Raw genomic sequence first — 18827 nt, 5'->3', positions numbered from 1 at the left:
ATTAAGAATAAAAATAAATAAATTGGACGATGCAGTCTAGACAGGTACTAAAGAAATCAATCAATAAATTGGCATTAATGGTCATATATTTCAAACAGTCAACGCTATCTCACGACCAATTCGTATGATTGATTAAAAGGTGGCTAATTCGTACAAATTCGTAGGACCTCACTCGTACAAATTCGTACGATTTGCCTAAACCCACGTGATGGGTAGGTTTAGGGGCGGGGTCAGGGGTAGGTCATTCGTATGAATTCATACGAATTTGGCAACTCGTAAAATATGTACGATTTAGCAAACATCTTACAAATTCGTACGAGTGAGGTCGTATGAATTGGTACGAATTAGCCACCCCGTAAAATTCGTACGAATTGCCGTGAGATCGGGTTAAAACAGTTACTTTATTTGTATTTTAAACAACAATATGTGTTGCACACCGAGCCAAGAGCTTACCTTCCAACTCCCGGCAGCCAGGTTCTGCAGCGCCCCGGCGGCCCCCTCCAGAGTGTCGGGGTTGGAACACTCAGACAGGAGGGTGAGGTAGGGCTTTACTATCGACGGATGCCACAGCATCTGAATACCCTTGGGGGGATCTGCAGTATCTGGCAGCGGTCCCACACCATCCCACTACAGAAACAAAAAGTGCGACATGAAAAACAACAGTCAGATAGGAAGACACACACAAAATCCCTCACCATTTAAAAGGGGTGTTCACACTGACATAAATCTGCAGCGAGCAGCTATTCGACTACCAATGAGAAATCAGAGAAGAACATGTGATCTGACTGAGAAGTTACTGTGAGGGTTGTACTGTTCTGTATGAATTATATATACACTAATGTTCAAAAGGTTGGGGTCAGTACGTTTTTTAAAAAGTTTTTGAAAGTCTTCTAAATTTACCACGGCTAAATTTATTTGTATAGTAAAAACAAAAATATTTAGAAACTTTTTTTTTTTAGAATTGAATACCTTTTCAATTTTAATGTACTTTAAAATGTAATTTATTCCTTTAATGGGAATGCTGAATTTTTGAGCATCATTGCTCCAGTCTTCAGTGTGATCCTTCAGAAATCATTTTAATTTGGTTGCTGAAGAAACTTTTATTATTATGATCAATATTGAAACATGTTTTTCCACTTACCGGTAATCTTTATGTGGAAACCATTTCTTCCCCAGGATTCTTTGATGAATAGAAAGTTCAAAACATTTATTTGTCTGCAATTTATTTGACTGCAATCTATTTTTGCAGTCAAATAAATTGCAATCTATAAACTGCAATCTATTTGAATAAAAATATTTTGTAAGATTATAAATACCTTTAGTCACATTTGAATTATTTAACGCCTCTTTCCTGAATAAAAGTATACATTTCTTAAATCTTAATGAGCCCAAAACATTTTAAAACAGAAGTGTATATCTATATAATAAAAAAAATGATATAAGGATAACCACATCAGAAATTGTTTGCATTCTGAGCGAGTCAGATTCATGAATTAATAATTGTTTCTCTTCATCATGATATGATGTATTATACAGTGTACACTGCTGCGTTTTCTAATACTGTGCAAACAGCTTCAGGGAGTTCATTTTTAGCGGCAAGAAACACTTTTTAGTTTGACTTATTTATCTTTTGCTATCAGATTTTGCCACCAATAACATTACGACATCTGACCAACAGTACAGCGACCTGGTGAACTCCTGAGATAAAATCACTGTCATTCTGTACAGGACAAAAGTCGACTGTAACCCCAGCACACACACACACACACACACACACACACCCACACACACAGATCTCTTGACAAATCTGGGCCTGAATAAACAGAGACCCGGGCAGGAATGACGAGCTGTAAGCCTGTGTTCGGCTGACTCTGAGGCGTGTGAGTGAGTCAGTTTGAAAAGTGCTGGTCTCACAGGCTGACCTACTTTCAGGCAGAGCAACTTGTGAAATACCTCAGCATCTCGAACTAGCTCTGGCACTCAGCCTCACTCTCCCTTCATTATTAATGAGTCTGTTTTCATCTCCCCTCTGTTGTTCAATCAACTGCTGGAGGGTGGAGAAGCCCCCGTGAGGCTGCTGCTTTCCATACGCTCGACGCAAAAGAAGTGGAGAGGAGACTTGGATTAATCCGTGGTTTCACTATATGCAAACAGTGAGTGCAACATTTCACTCTCATTTAGCCTTACACCGTGTCTACACCGGAAGTGAGCGGTGCAACGCATGCGACAAAAGCCAATAGAAGCCATTATAATCAGTGTGCGAGGTGTGATGCGTCGAGTCCCCGAAAGTAAACTGATACTCCATTCTATTTCTGGAGTACAATACTCCACACACGTGCACTACTTCTGACAACAGGACACATGGATTTGTAAATGCCACGCTTGGTGTAGACATGGTGTTACCAAAGCTGCTAAAACTATTTTTTTATTAATAAAAAAGGTCCTTGGTAAGGAAAGCATCAGGATCAATGACACGCAGCTCATTTGATCCAATCTATTAAATAATTGTATGATGAAAATGCTTTACATTTCTGAATAAAAATATAGGTTATGCAATCTGTGGTGTAACCATCCAGAGATTGTGAAAAAGACAAAGGCTGAAAAACTTGGAAGAAAAACTTATAATATTGTTTATTTAAAAACACAAGCAACAAAGTAGTTCCATTTTAAAATATCATTAATATTTGGAGAACTTTAGTCTGCCAAAGTGAGAGTGCACTTGATCATTTGACAATTTATAAGATATTTAATTAATATAGTAAAAGAGAAGTTATTTCAGGAAGTTAAATTGAATAACCCTAAAACAATTATGATAAACAAAATCATATTTGTAATCAACCACTCTTCATTTTAAGGTGTCCTTACAGTGTAATTATACATTTAAGTACAGAGTAATATTATGTTAAATAATATGTTTGGTTTAAGGTTGACTGTAATTATGCATAATGTATAGCCTAGTTATTACTATAGTAACTTCAACATGTACCATGTGTGACGAACACTAAAATAAAGTGTTACCAATATTTTATTATTAAATGGCTACACATTTGACCACTTGTCGTGGAAAAGTTTTTACATATTTATGAAAATACAAAAATGTATGAAACCAACAAAGATTATATTTCTAAGAACTTCTCCAATACATCATCTCGCACATCCATATTTGTCCTTGACCCATTACTATTGCACATTTTAAGCCTCAAAACTCTGGTGTGCACCACTAATATTTTATTCAGCAGATGTCTTTTTGTCTTTTTGGAATGAGTCAAATCTGCTCAAATGCTTGTCTTTAAGCACAAAATGAGAGTGAAGATAAATCTAAAAAATGACAACGTGATCCTAATGCTTCTTCTGAACTATCAGAGCGTAAAACCGCATCTCAAATTGTCAAAAACTTTCTTTTGCCCTTTCCTTGTCAGCAATCTTTGAGAGTAATGAGCACTCCATGCACCATTTCTCAGAGTAAACTCAAAGAAGGGTATCAGTGCTCGGTGGGTTGAAATTGCTCTGGTTTACATACTCTCTCCTCTCAGTCAATTAGCTCCGCTAAACACTGCCCTGCCCCGACAGAGCCGCGGCGGCACGCTCTGGTTTCCTGGGCTACCTCACTGCCATTTAGTGATAAATGATTTAACAGAGTACATTAGCCTTCTGTTGCCCGGAGGCCCAGGTGTCCTCTTTCAAAACGTCTCGGCTGAGGAAAAGTTCCGGCACATGATACGAGAGGGCACCTTAGGTAATGGGGAGAAATGGCCCTCTTTTTACAGGACAACAGGTAGAGACTATCCTTGCATCTCCTTCCTTTCTGTAATCTGATTGGAGGAGACGCATCTGACTGAATCCTAAAACAGATCTGCAAACTTTTGTACGGGCTTTGAGGCGATGAATGAGGGAAACATATTTAACTGCAAAAGAAAATGCAAAATATCCCCAAACTATGTTTAATAAAACAGTCTATGCGCTCATAATCTCAACAGAGCAATAGCTTTGATGTATTATTCGAATCTGACTGCATTAAAATTTTCCCTGCTTCTTGTTAGGGATGTAGAAACTGGAGAGTGTTGTGACGGACATCTCTTTCTCGCAGCAAACGCAGGTCTTATTTTAGCTAGTATCAAAGTTATAGAGGATTATATTCAGCTATCAGCGGCTACAGTATATCACTGGCTATTAGCTTTACGGCTCCTCTGGATCGGGACATCTCCAGAGGGAGTTGTGTTACACAACTGCTCTCCCACCTCCACGTCTGCACGGAGGATCCCGGCTGGCTTTTTCTTGCGTGAGATTAATGAAGAGTTTCCTCTGCTATGGAGGAGCTGCCTGTAAAAAGTTTTTTTTTTCTCCTCCCTTTAGTCTGACGCCCACAAACACCGTGATTTATCAGCCGTAGAGCGCGTCCCTGGGGAAACTCACTGTCTGACGGTGTGTTTCTGTGTAGGCGGTGAGCGTTACGTTTGGAAAGGAAGTAATTGATAAAAGGATGGCGTGTAAATCTGTAATTTGGGGAACTTACTGAAACATAAATAGGGATTATTCTGAGGCAAAAATGTTAATTGTGTTATTCATATTTTAATATAAAATGTCTAAATAAAACAGTAAAAGCATTTTACTGTGAAATAAAGCTTCTATCTCTAGTCTGTTATATGTTCCCTGTGTCTTGTAAGGACTTTTGTTGTATTTCCTGTTTCTAGTGCCATGTTTGTAGTTTGTTGTAGTTTCCCTGTTGATTAGTTTGATTGTTCCCAGGCGTGTCTTGTTAGCTTGTGTGTATATATAGCCCTTGTGTTTCCATTGATCCTTGTCAGTCAATGTTTGCTGTGGATGTCCGTAGATGGCATATGTTTCTGTTCCCCATGTTCCCTGGTTTCCAGTTCTTGTGTTTATTGTTTTGTTGTACGTTTTAATAAAACCCCTGCACTTAGATCTGCGTCTCCTCCATCACTGTGTATACAAATGCTGAGGAAGCCTCCGGATATGGCAATGGGTGTTTCTTTTCCCGACACACGCGGAAAGCGGTAGACCAATCACAACATACTGAAGAGAGTAGACTCTCGGAAAGGAAGGGTTTAGAGCGACTGAAACCTTTATCAAACAGTTTGAGACACTTTGAGAAATGAGGTGCAATGTATATAGAGAAGAGTAAGTGTTTTTGACCTCTGCTGCATGTAAACCTATTGTAAAAGACCATCAAAACAAATTAGGAACCTTAAAAATAGCATAATAGGGGCACTTTGAAGAAAATAAGGCACAATTAGATTTCATGTTGATTTGAAAGATCCTCTTTCATGTTACTTTGAACCTTGATTCCTAAGCAAAATGTGTTAGAGTTAATGTCAGCAGGAAAGGGTGACATCACAGCTACAAATGCCTGTAAATGCAGCACTTAACAGCCCACCTGGTCCTGAGACTTCTTCTTCTTTTTCTTCTTTCCCCAGCATCCTGAGGTCTCTCCGTCCTTCCCGCTGGCGTCGCTACACAGGAGGCCGTCCAGCTCGTCCGTCCCCATCTGCTGTCCCTGAGACGTTTCAGCTGCAAGCCGATACGAGAGGTTCCTCAAAATGCATACACAGTTTTCTATGGTCTGACGGAGAAAGAGAGAGACAGATATTGGGCAGGTATTAGTCTAGCTTCACTGAGCTCTTGATAGAGCCCATCTGGCCAGAGGGGCCAAACTTCATCTATTCAACTCATGCTGGACAGAAGACAGGAGGACACACTCTCACACACAACACTCTACATGCACTCCTTGTTCTGCCATTCAGCTGAATAACGAATAACAAGAGTTCAGAAACAAAAACAGCCATTATACAGTAGGAGGTGTCTCGGTTTTTTACTTTCTGAATTTTGGTTCGGCCTTTAATGTCATCCAGTTATTTAAACTTTGCTCACTATTATGTGATTTGACATTGAGATCCCTGTATTTGTGAAAACATTTCTAGTGCCCGTCAAAGACAAAAAAGTTGTGTCCAACTCTGATTAAAACCTAGCTTCTATTTCAAGAACATCTTCTATTCCACCCGTATATTTTCCTGTCTATGTCTCTCTTTCACTTCGTCTTACTTCCTTATTTCCTCTGTCTCATCTTTCTTAGAGTGTTGGCTGGGAGTGTAGGCCGCATTGGCACTAAGTATATGAAAGTACTTAATTATACGTCTGACACGGTCTCCCATTTAAATGTGATTAAAGGATATACCCGCAGATGGGGAAAAATGACCAGCCAAATCCATCGGCTCACACTCCATTTAACAGGGTATTACAAGGAGACACAGCAGAGCAGGCACAATGCTTGACAGCAGAAAATAGAAAATAAATGCTTGCAAAATGATGATGAAAAATGAGTGTTTTTCACAATCTCCATGTTTTCCTTTTTTCCCCCATTATGGAATGAGGAGGACCATTCCCTGCACAAACAAAAATAATGACTGTAATCAGAGAAATGCTCAGAGAATTATGCACTGGCATTTCAGACGTACGGAAACATATTGACTCACAAAAGCTCTTCTCTGTGCCAGACTTTGCTTTCTCCATGGTGTTTGAGGGAAAACGAAACAAGTTCGGCTGAAATTTCCCAGGAAATGTGCAACAGAATTAATTTTGCACATGGCGACATTTGGGGCAACACAATTTCTCTTACTGGCAGCAATTTAGAAAGTCCTCATTTTAAATGCTAAAGTCAACAGGAGAGAGCTTGACCAACCACAGGGTTAACAGCTTTTAGCAATTACACCTCTGCTGGGCCATCACCTGGTGAAAACAGCTCCAAATCACCACACAAAGAAATCAGAGGGATTAGGGTGATTGCCCTTTTTTAAAGTGAAATGTTGAGTGAAAAGGTTGATGTTGCTTAAAACCCAATGATGGATGAAAAAGAGTGCTTAGTGCTCTAAAAGGAGCTAAACGGGCATACGGAAGAAGAAAAGGAGTAACCATATGGAGGTGCATTTACAGGAAGTGTTACAGATGTAGTATTTTTAATTTTAGACAAAATTCAAAAGTCACAGTAAAATGGGGACAAATGGCACAGTGGCTAAGCCCATTACACATGCTTTCCATGCCGAGCACAAAACAGATCAGATTACTCAAAGGTGATGGTCAAGGGTCAATTTCATCATCAGCATAGTATGTGCGCAAACAGATTTGTCTAATCACGCATGCGCTCAGCTCGCACACGCGTCTCAATTCTGACTGTTGCTTCACAGTCGAAAAAGAATCGGATGAGATTGAACTAACAACTAACTACTGGAGATGGCGACATTAACAGTCGTCTGCATCGACTCGCTTGTGTGAGGGGGATAAGAGATACCGCATCTCTAGTTTAAACAAGTACAAATACATTTTTAACGCTCAACTTCTGGAGAGAAAAAGCGCAGACACAGAACAAGGATGAAGCTTTCTAGTGAGCATGTGTCAAGCAGCAAACGGAGTATACTTCGAAAGGCTGTGCGTTCAGCTGCATGTTAAGCATTCGCGTAAATACTAGCATCATTTAAATTACTTTAATTGCGCAAAACTGTCAGAGTATGCAAAATAATTATGCTGCAATGCGATTTCAAAACGGTTTTCACAGGATGATTTTTGAGTGTTTAAGATTACGAATGATACCTAATTTAATGATTACTAAAATATGTGATAGGGAAAAAAGGCAATAAAAAGCGTGCCAAGTGCCCCGCTACCAGACAGTGACAGTTAACAGGCTATAGCCTATTCTAGGGCTGGGCGATAAATAGATTTTATCGATTAACTCGAATGTGTAGTTTACGTCGATTTGTTTGAATGAAATTCGGTTTTCTCTTTAACATCCGCCGACGCTCCCCTCTGGGCTCCCGTAGTTCCGAAAGGGCTCAGCGTTTGCCATAGAGATACACAAACAACATGGGCAAATGAACAAGACCCAACAAACACGCTCTCACGCCACGCATCCATTTCCTCACGCAGAGAAAATCGCCATTTTGTCGCTTGTAAATGTGACGTGACAGATTGCTGACAGTTCTCAGTTCAAGCGGCATGTGAACCGATCATCTGTTACTCTTTAATACTAACTTAGTTAATAGTAAATAAACACGAATGATCAATAGGTCATTTGAAAGATACAGTCCAACTTACCGAAATGTAATAAAATCGATCGATGAGTGTTTTTTAACCGCAGAAAGAGGTCCATAGGGAAAGCCATTTAATGACCATAGCATGTTAGTTGGACCATAGCACCAAGTTAGAGAGGAGTATTTTGCTAAATATGATAACTATATTACATTTTTACCTATATCATTAAAATATTATAGCATAAAAATTAACATAACACATTAACGTATCTACTGTACCTAATATTTATCCAAAGGAATCGATATTGAATCAAGATCAGAATCAAATCACAAGAATTGAAATTGTGAAATTTGTGTCAAGCAATAATAAAAACAGTAGCATACCAGTCATTGTACCATGTAAACAGTGTGTCATCACTAAACTTAATAAAATTCTGTTTAGTCACCAAATGTTTTGACAATCACAATACACTTATAATTGTGACGCAAGTTTTATTTTTTACACCCCCCCCCAATCCCAATCCACCCATTTTATGTTATATTACGTTACGTTATGTTATGTTACATTTTCACTGTTTACAAAGGCAAGGCCATATCGCCCAACCCTAGCGTATTCACTAGCTTTCAAAATATCTTCTCTTGTGTTTTGCTGATGAAAGAAAGTCATATAGACTTGGAATGACATAACAGTGTGACACATTATTTTACATTTGCGGCTGAACTATTTCTTTAACCCTTTGTGCAATTTTCAAAATCCTCCACATACAGGCTATACAAGCTGAAGAGTTCTCACAAGTGCTGTGCATTCGGAAACTGTGAAGAGCGACGGTTGAGAGCGCGCCACAGGGGGATTTAGACAGCGAGAATTGTGGCAAAGTCAGAAAATGACCAGAGGGAAAGAACTGTGCCACGCTCTAACATCCACACCCTCTGCTCTTCAATTCTCATTAGGACGGATGCATCCCCCCCGCTCTGCTATTAGCATGCTGGGCCTGACGAAGGGCTGCCAGTTAAATCATGATTAAAGAACGCCATTTAGAAGAGCGAGGCATTCGCAACCTTCAGAGAGCAGCCAACCACAGAGCTGTTTATTTGTTACAGAGCGTTCCACGCACCGGTACACACACACATAAAAACTTTTACAACAGGTTGCCTTTATAGCACAAGGAGAGATGGACAGATCCGAGAGGAAAGTGTACCTTGCTATCAATCTCACTGCTTCCGAGAGAAGTCTGGATGACGAAAAGCAGCGTGTCAGTCAGACCCTCGCACTCTCTCATCCGCCTCCGAGCCTCCTCTCCTGCTGAACTCACATTCCTGAGAGAGAGAGAGAGAGAGAGAGAGAGAGAGAGAGAGAGAGAGAGAGAGAGAGAGAGAGAGAGAGAGAGAGAGAGAGAGAGAGAGAGAGAGAGAGAGAGAGAGAGAGAGAGAGAGAGAGAGAGAGAGAGAGAGAAACACAGGTCAGTGATGAGTGCATTAAATCAGGGAGATTCAATCACACGGGTGCAGTTTCCCTCCGGGGATAGAGCCCACTTTATATCGTAGCACTGTGACAAACAAAATGCAAATGTCTCACATTTCACGAGTCATTCAAACAAATCGCTCCAAACCTCCCACCTCTGACATGTATTAATATATGAATATATTAGTCTTCAGGGGGAGAAACACTGACACAGCTAGGTATTTGACTGTTAACAGTGTGAGGGAAAGAAAGAATATTGGCATCATTTCAATTGGACAATCCAATAAGGATTCTTATTATTTTCTTTATTAAAAAAATCAATCAGGTGTACACTGCTGAATATGGACGGATGTAATAGGCTTATTGTACAAACACAAACACAGTGTCCTAACCAGATACAACAGCTACAAGTGAAAGTGAAAATGCTGTGCACTGCAGTTTGACAAATCTCCTCAGATTGGCTGATCAGAACATATTTGATGTTTAAAATGTGGTTTAAAAGATGATTGAGGACCAATGAGATTTCATTGTGGGTGGATTGACAGCATTTATTTGACAATTCTGGGAGGTAGTAGCCAATCATCTCTGAACAAACTATTTAGTCACATGACTTTAGTTAGTCACATGACTTGTTTATGCTATGCATTTGGAAATTATGTTCCCACTATTGCTTCTATGCATATTTTCTTATAAATAATAAGCCACCAAATGTTGTATGTACAATTTTGACATTTTTGCTACCATTCAGCTGAAAAAAGTATCATAGTTTACAAGAAAATATTAAACAGCACAACTGAGCCAATTTCCAAAAGAATTGGACAAAAAAATTATGAAGAAGTGGAAAAACGGAAAAGTGTACTTTTTCACTGACCACTACCACAAAATGACCACTACTGTAATGGGTGTAGTCTTAATTTAATATGTTGATTGTGATCAGAATGATGAGAGGAATCAGGTTTCAGGTGACCGACTGAAAGGGAACTAACAATCCCTAAAAATCGTACCAACCCCAACATTTTTAACTTGGACATGACTTCTTCCAGACTGTATCTGCCAACTGTGACCTTTTCAATATGGCGGACATGCTGATGTATAATCGTATTTAGCAACCCAATTACTCAGCATGACATAATAAAAATAGAGGCCAAACAGCTAACAAAATGTATTGTCATGGTCAAAGCTGTTTAGGACAAAACCATTTAATATTTATCGCTTGTCATGTGCCTGGTTAGGCCTTGGTGTAATGCATTCAATGTCTCTGTGCAAATGAGACAACAGCAGACATTAAAACTCCATCCGCATGTCTACTAAACTCTCCATAACAGCAAATCATAGTTCCATTAAAGGCTCTACTCCTCATCATATCATTGTACCGAAAATGGTTTGATATCAGTTAAAAACTCCCTTGTGTGCCTGACCAAAAGAATATGACATGCGTGTCTCTACGCCACACCATTTGAAACTGCTTTTGGGAATACGGCCCACTCGTTATGAAAAATTTCACTCACATCATCTATAATGGGAAACAAGATACATTACAACTCATAGGATTTACATTTCTATATTCACCAGAACCGAATCAATTGCTATGTATCATTTATTAGAATTGCCTGGCCTCCACCTCTATTATACATGAATGTAACTGAAAAGGCATTGGCAATACATAATTTAGCCTGCATATGGAGCATTTGAATTACAAACTTATCTATTTAGTTCCTTTATGGCCCTGCTTTATTGCGTCATTAAATATTCAACAGGCCTGACAGCACCAGCTTTTGAATTTAAGACCTATAGGTTTTACATCCAATTTGTTGAGCAAGTTTTCATCAAGAAGTCTTACGAGGAGGCACGGCTTACAGAAACACTCATGTCACAACAGACATGTTTCATTTGAATGATGAAATTACTATTTCATTACAACAGACACCCTGAGGACTGAGTCACGTGCTAAATCATTGGATGTTTATGAGGTTAGTCATTGAAACCTGAATATGGTATTACATCAGAAAATCTTTAATATGAATTATAGCCTAGGTAGACAAAGTCATAACTCTTCAAGTAACGTCGTGACTTTCTGTATTAGCCAAGGTCCATCTCTCTTTGATTGGGTCGCTTGGGGGGATGTGAGATTATTGATATCCATTTTTTTTCTTTTTTGCTTGTGTATTTCATTCTGGGCAATTAATGACAGCTATTAATGTGCTTGTGACTGAAAAAACACTCTAATTAGTCATGTCGCCCTTTTCTTTTGATCCACCGCATTTGAGAGATGGAGGGAAAAGCATGTGATTGCTGGTGTGGGTCAAATCATGATAAGCGCAGAAGAAATGACACTGCCAAAATGACATCTAGCAAACTGGGGCATGAGGACACTATCACTCCTACTGAAGAAACGCATTTAAACCAGAGACCAAACATATCATGTAAAAAAATGGAGTCTGTGCTGAACATGTTGACCCTAGTGCTGTGACCTGACCATTGCATAAATCGCAATAGTATGGAACGCCACAAGCTGCCTAAGAGTGACAGACTGTGACAGACATGGAGATTATTGGCACTGGCCAATAACATGGCTGCTTGGCACACTCACAGAGGTGTTACATCAACTAACACCCCTGTAAACGGATACAGGACAGTTCTGTCAGGACCGCTATCATCAAATATGATTGACAATTAGCATACATTTTGGATTGGCGGTATGGTTCCGTTCTGGGCATCCAACTCCCTGCGCATCCATGCATCTATCTACTGTATATGAATTTAATTATATTAATATTACTATATAAATATACAATATTTCGTTAAAATAAATGCCACTGGTTAGATTCATTTATCTAATGTAAATACACTTTTGTGGTTTAAAATGGCACTACTTAACTCGCTGTTTAAAAAAGAAAAGTTGTATTAAACAACTGGAGTTCCTCTGGTAAACGAGAGGTAAAACGCTTCACGCGTGGACATCAAGCTCAGTTCTTGGCATGAAACGATGCTGTTCTCACTTAATGGAAGGCTCATTGCAGCCCTTTGTGTGGGAAATTAAACATCCAAGCACCACAAGGGCCATATGGGAAAACAGTTAATCAAAGGTTATGCTAATGCACATCAGGCTGAGAAGAGCTCTGGGCTCCCAACGCTTGCCTCCCCTTTATGCAATAAAACAGTTATGCGGGAGACATAAATGATGAGACATTACTATTCATAACCAAGAGACTACCCAAACCAGATGTCAGAATACACAACTGCTGTGCGTTTGGTCCGATTTCCAATTTATTTCTAGTTATTTTAAATTAATCTCTGCCACAGAGCAATGAAACAAGCTTCCTAATTTTTCAAAATAAAGTTTGTATGTACTAATTTTAAACTGAAAGTCCTCTGCTAATGTCACTCACGGGGATCACGGGTCAATCCCGATTGATCATTTTGATGGCTTACACATTTATAAATGCAGGAAATGAACCACACAATTGCATGCGCAAGGTACATGCCTCTGTGACTGAAACAAATTGACACAAACTTCACAAATTATTGATGATGACCACATAACAGTGGACAGAGCAAAAAGTTATCATCCACTGCGCAAGACAGGAGGGTGCAGCAGTTGGAAAAGTTTCTCTCTGTTTGCGGTTTGGAAAGGGCAGAGTGATAGAAAATTCATGGGCAAAAACTATATCTCTACAGGGAATGAAGACAAGACTTCACACATTATTAAAAAAATGGTAACATTACAATAGAAATACAGTTAATTTGTGATAGCGTTAGTGCATTACCTATTCATTAATGTTAATAATTACAACTTGTGATTTAAAAAATGCAATAGTAATACATGAAATTGGCATTAGTTGTTGAAATTAACATTCATAAATGCTGTAGAAGTATTATATATATATATATATATATATAATTTTTAAACATTGTTTTATCTTTGATGCAGGTGTAAAAAAACAGCTAGCAGAAATAAACATACTGTATACACACGCACGGCATCTTGTCTAGTGGTCACACTATATATTATAGTATTGCATGGCCATTTAATAATTATTCACTTTTTAGTGTAAGTAATCTCTTCTTTGGCCCATTTTACCTGTAAAAAAAAGCCTGCTTAATAATTATGCACATGACTATAAGGCGCTTTTCACTTCCACCCCTCATTAACAATTATATATCACTTATAAATGATTATATACAAAATGAATAGTTATTAAGATTGATGTGAAAAAAATATATAATCAGGATATCAACTTGACTAATAATAAAGCACGGCTATCTGTATATTAAACGATTTTGATGCACTTCGCGACGGGTGGTTCTTTGCCTCCATGACGTGCCTTGGAATATCCCTAACATTTATACATATGTATATAATCAAAATAATAAAACAAATCCAACCATTTGCTTTATAGTGAGTCACAACAACTTTCCAAGTCATTCTGGGTTATTAAACAGTCAAATGAGTCCCATTAACAGCACACAGGGAACATTAATGGGAAGAGAGGAGACCTCAGGGTTTGAGTTCCTCCATAAACACAGATCATGAGCATCTACTCCCTCCTCTGCCAGCAACAGCACCAATTAAAGTGTTTCATTTCCTGTTGGCCTTCTTCTCCCATTTCCTCTCGGCTCACAGCAGTTTTTGCAAATGCATCAAACTCTTTCCAGCCTGTAGGAAAGGGTGTCCCGAGGAACACGTGGAGCCCTGTAATTGAGACCGAGCCGTGAGAGATGATTCACTTCTGATGGTGAGTGATGGATGTGACTGAGGGTGCGTCTGCTCGCAGCTTGGCAGGAACGTAGATGATGCATCATGCGGGCCGAGAAGAGAAAGAGAGAAATTGTTTCATTACTTTTCAAGGTGTGTCATGCTGGACTGATATTAGAGGGAGAAGAGGGAGGGCAGCAATTAGAGGATGGTGGCGGCTTGATTTATCAGAACATCACTTTGACGGAGTATTCCAAAACGATGAAATTATTTAATAAATCCCCCTCGGCTGATGCTGACAGGGCAAAAGTGCAAAGTGGCTGATATTGTCCATAAAGCATTTTGGTGTGAATATTTAGCTGGTGGAGAACAGCTATACGCCTACAGATAAGCACAAAAGGAGCACTGCACCATTGTGTACAGAGTGACTTTGGGTAATAGAGAGATAACAGAGCATTACACTATTCTTGATACATAATATAATGATGCTGCAAAGACTTCCTACATTACCATGTCTCTTGTTTCACTCCATATTTACATTCTTCTACCATAATAAAATATACAAAATAATAAATGAATACATAATAAATAAAGCTAATAATGAATACATATTTGTGCATTATACATGTATTTGAGTTTTAATAATAATTAACAAAATAAAAAAGTTTTTTTTCCAAATACATAATGACCATTTATTTGAATCATTATAAGCTTTGCGCCACTTCACAGTCACCTTCTTCTCACATTATAGAATAAATAAAATGAATAAGTAATAAAATAAAGCTAATAAATATGAAATAAACGGGCACTAAATGTCATTTTTTTAACACAAATACATAATTTGCATTTCTTTTATTATTTATTAGCTTTGCATCACTACACAATCATTTTCTTATCACATATCAAAATAATAAATTAATAAAATAAAGCTAATAAATCATAATTCAATGGACATTAAATAAGTATTTGGGTAAAAAAATTTTTTTTTATACTCAAATATATAATTTTCATTTAAATGTATTGAATTAGATTTACGTCTTAATTTGTGCATAAATGATTAGCTTAGCCTGAAAAATTTCAGAAGCTAGGAGAGACAGTTGAAAGCGAATACTTTATAATACTGTAAAATACTGTAATAATAATAGGTAGATCTAACAATGTATATGCATGTCGTACAAACAACCTTGTTGTCAACACTCCCTGTGCTTTTACTACTGAAAAGCTGCATTAATTAAGAGCACCAGTGCCACCCCACTGCTAAGAAATACAGTTAAACTAGCACTATTTGTAGCAATGCTGCTGCACAACACTGCTGAGAGAGCCACATGTAATTTCTCACACACGCACACACACACAATTGAAAAAAAACAGCCCAAATTGCTATAGCTCTAAACTTATGCTTTTAAATTAGTAACAGAGGCTTGGGTGTGTCTTCTAAACTAGACACAAAACTGCTTTAGGGATAAATGGAATGATTGTCTCCAAATGGCTGAATTATAGAAAAAACTTTGTACACCGAGTCCATTGTAAAACAAGAAAGCGCCATCAGTGTTTAACAGTTATCTGAAGAATACCAAAATTGGTCAACACAAACACAAAGCACTGCAATTAACGTCAAGACTGAAGTATGCAAGGTCACATGATTCACTGTGAACCGTCAATCGAGTTCTTGGTCATTTTCTGCAATTAATGAGCCCCTTAGATTTTATTGCTTATTCATTCACTTTCATTTCTGTCACTCGCACACTCCATCTAATTAATTAGCACACTTTGTTAGCAAATTACTTATTGAACACAATTACTGGTGTTTTCAATCAAGCACACCTTAAAAATTCCTTACAAGGAGAAACGTCTGTTCCTTCGTGCTTTAATGGCCTTGGTTATTCAACAGCTGCAGTGTGCTCTAGTAAAAATAAACTCGAAAACACTCAGGTGACCACTGGGAATACAGGGGGAAATGTCTTCTTCAGGCTTGCTTAGTAGGGCTATTACTTCACGATTTCTAAACCTTATCTGAAAGAAGCAGATTTTGACAGATTGTCCTTTTAGATGCACTGTGAGGTTTCATGACAGCAGCCAAAATGAAGATGTGCCAGGTCTCTAGCCGGCTGACACTGGGGGTGGGGTGGTTACCACGGTTACAGAAGCCAAATGGCAAGGTGAGCCAGAAGCACCTGAGCATCTGGAGCACCAACAGCATCATTTCCCTTTCCTGCAGTCCAACATGGACCTCCACAGCTGCTCGAAGCCTGAACACAATTACCTGCTGTGAGGAGAGAGCGGCTTCAATGTTTTACAAGCATATCAAAAGTGTTCATCTCTCGGCAATGTCTGCTAACAAAGGGCTTTTGATTTTGTCAACAAAGATGAGAAGAAAAATGTGCAGCACGAGCACGGTGATAATTAAACGGCTTTAAAACAAACTGAAAATGTGACAAGAAAATAACACTGCACATTGTTAATAATGCACACTAACAAGGTTTATGATTAAGACAAATAGTTTCAAATAATTATTGTGAATAGTTTGTTATATGAATAGTTTCATAATACACACTTCTGATCAATTTAAGGTGTCCTTGCTGAATAAAAGAATTCCATTAAAAATGGGTTGTTCTGAAGCTCAGTGGATTCTGAGATACTGTGATAGGTGCTACATTTGCAATAAGTAAGTTTGTGAAATTTCATCCCTGCTAGAGATTCCACAGTCAACTATAAGTGGTTTTATTGGAAAGTGGAAGAGTTTAAGAAGAACAGCAACTCAGCCATGAAGCGGAAGATCATGTAAAGTCACAGAGCGGGTTCACCGAGTGCTGAGGAGCATGGTAAAAGTCACCGAAACATATCTATTCCATATCTGAACCGGACCGCATTTACTTCCATAGTAGGAAAAAAAAAATACTATGGAAGTCAATGGGGTCCATCAACTGTTTGGTTACAGAGATTCTTAAAAATATATTCTTTTGTGTTCAGCAGAAGGTTTTGAACAACTTGAGGTTGAGTAAATGATGACAGAATTTTCATTTTTAAGTGAACTATTCTTTTAAGAACAAACTCATAACAGTTTCTTGGGAGAAAAATTTAACATTAGCAAGTCTAAACTTAAGTTCTCATGTTTACTCTTTGATCTCACTATAGGAAAAGTGCATTTTGCCTCAAAAACAATCTCTCGATCAACATTTGAAGGATCGATTAAGATCCTGCTGACAGCTGGTGAGTTGCTGAATCTAAACAGAGTGCGGAGCTGTTTAACTGTGTAAATGGCTGATTCATCCATTCACTGAAGTCTGACAAAGGAAAATCCAATGCTGGGATGCCTTTTCGGGATGTCATAAGGGATTGTGCTTTGTGGCTGAGAAAATCTCTTTCTATTAGATAGATTTTTTTTTCCCCACGGAGACCCGTAGGTTTCAGAAATTTGATTTCTGCTTGTGGAAGTGATTTACAGCAGCAGTGTGTCAAACTCCCATTGGGACGAGGCTCAATTCCAAAAACACTGCTTCACTGATTTTCAATGGCTTGCTCAAGTGTTCCCGCCTCCAAGGGAGAGAAAAAAATCCCACTTTGACGAACATCATCAATCCGAATTGAAGTATTTAATGTCAGAAATTGACAACATGACTGTCTCCAAAGTGATACCCAGAAGAGATGGCAAGAATGTAATGTAAATGCCTCCGTCAAATTATCATGAAATATTTTCGGAGCATGATGCATATTTTAGTTTTAATGTCTTTTTTGCTTACAGTACATGTTAAATAAAACATCTTACTGCTAAAGTTGTAAATTGTACAGGGCAGTGTTTATGATATATTCAAAATGGTAATTCATCTTTCTGAATGAGTCATTAAAGGATCTGGCTCATGAGTCAATCGTTTCGGGAATAACTCTTGTTTTTGCTTCAATAAAAGAACCCATTCATAAGAGGCATCTATATATCTGCTCATGAAATCACACAACACTGGTCTCACTTTAAGCTTTTGAATCACTAAAAAGAATGCGTTCCTTCTTTTTCAGTCATTTGCTCGTGAATCACACTACATTGTCTTGCTGTGTGCTTTTAATTCACTAAAAATGTCTGGCTCTTAAGAGCAATTTGGTGGCGATCCAGACAGCATACGGTATGTTTTTCAATCACTAAAAAGAACCAAAACACAAGTCATTTTCTTGTGAATCACACTACACAGGTCTCGCACTCGCTGTATGTTTTGTGATTCAATAAAAAGAAAATGTTGATAAGAGTCAGTTGCTTATGAATCACACTACTTTGTTCTCACTGTAGACTTTGAAAGGGATAGTTCACCCAAAAATTGTTGTCATTAATACTGACCCTCAAGTTGTTCCAAACCTGTATGAGTTTCAAAGAAGATATTTTGAAGAATGTTGGTAACCAGACAGTTGACAGCACCCATTGACTTCCATAGTTAAAAAATAAAAAATAAAATCCTATGGAAGTCAATGGTCACCGTCAACTATCTGGTTACCAACATTCTTCAAAATATCTTCTTTTGTGTTCAACAGAAGAAAGAAACTCATACAGGTTTGGAACAACATGAGGGTGAGAAAATTATAACAAAATTCCATTTGCACATGATTTACACCATACTGGTCTCGCTATGCATTTTTGATTCACTAA

General features: G+C 38.3%; 1 protein-coding gene across 6 annotated transcripts in view; it reads right to left on the bottom strand.

Moving 5' to 3' along the window:
* The window catches only part of ctnnd2a (catenin (cadherin-associated protein), delta 2a), a 259552-nt gene that overhangs the window by 34063 nt on the left and 206662 nt on the right, over positions 1–18827 (bottom strand). For all 6 annotated transcript variants that reach the window (XM_079601833.1, XM_079601834.1, XM_079601836.1 and 3 more), the window contains 3 exons: positions 9239–9356; positions 5396–5581; positions 454–627 (listed from right to left, as the gene is read on the bottom strand). In XM_079601833.1, the coding sequence (XP_079457959.1) occupies positions 454–627; positions 5396–5581; positions 9239–9356 (478 nt within the window). The remainder of the gene's footprint in view (positions 1–453; positions 628–5395; positions 5582–9238; positions 9357–18827) is intronic.

Source organism: Phoxinus phoxinus (assembly GCF_949152265.1).
Source record: "Phoxinus phoxinus genome assembly, chromosome: 24".
In the NCBI taxonomy this organism is placed as follows: domain Eukaryota; kingdom Metazoa; phylum Chordata; class Actinopteri; order Cypriniformes; family Leuciscidae; genus Phoxinus; species Phoxinus phoxinus.
This window is presented reverse-complemented; position numbering and strand designations above follow the sequence as displayed.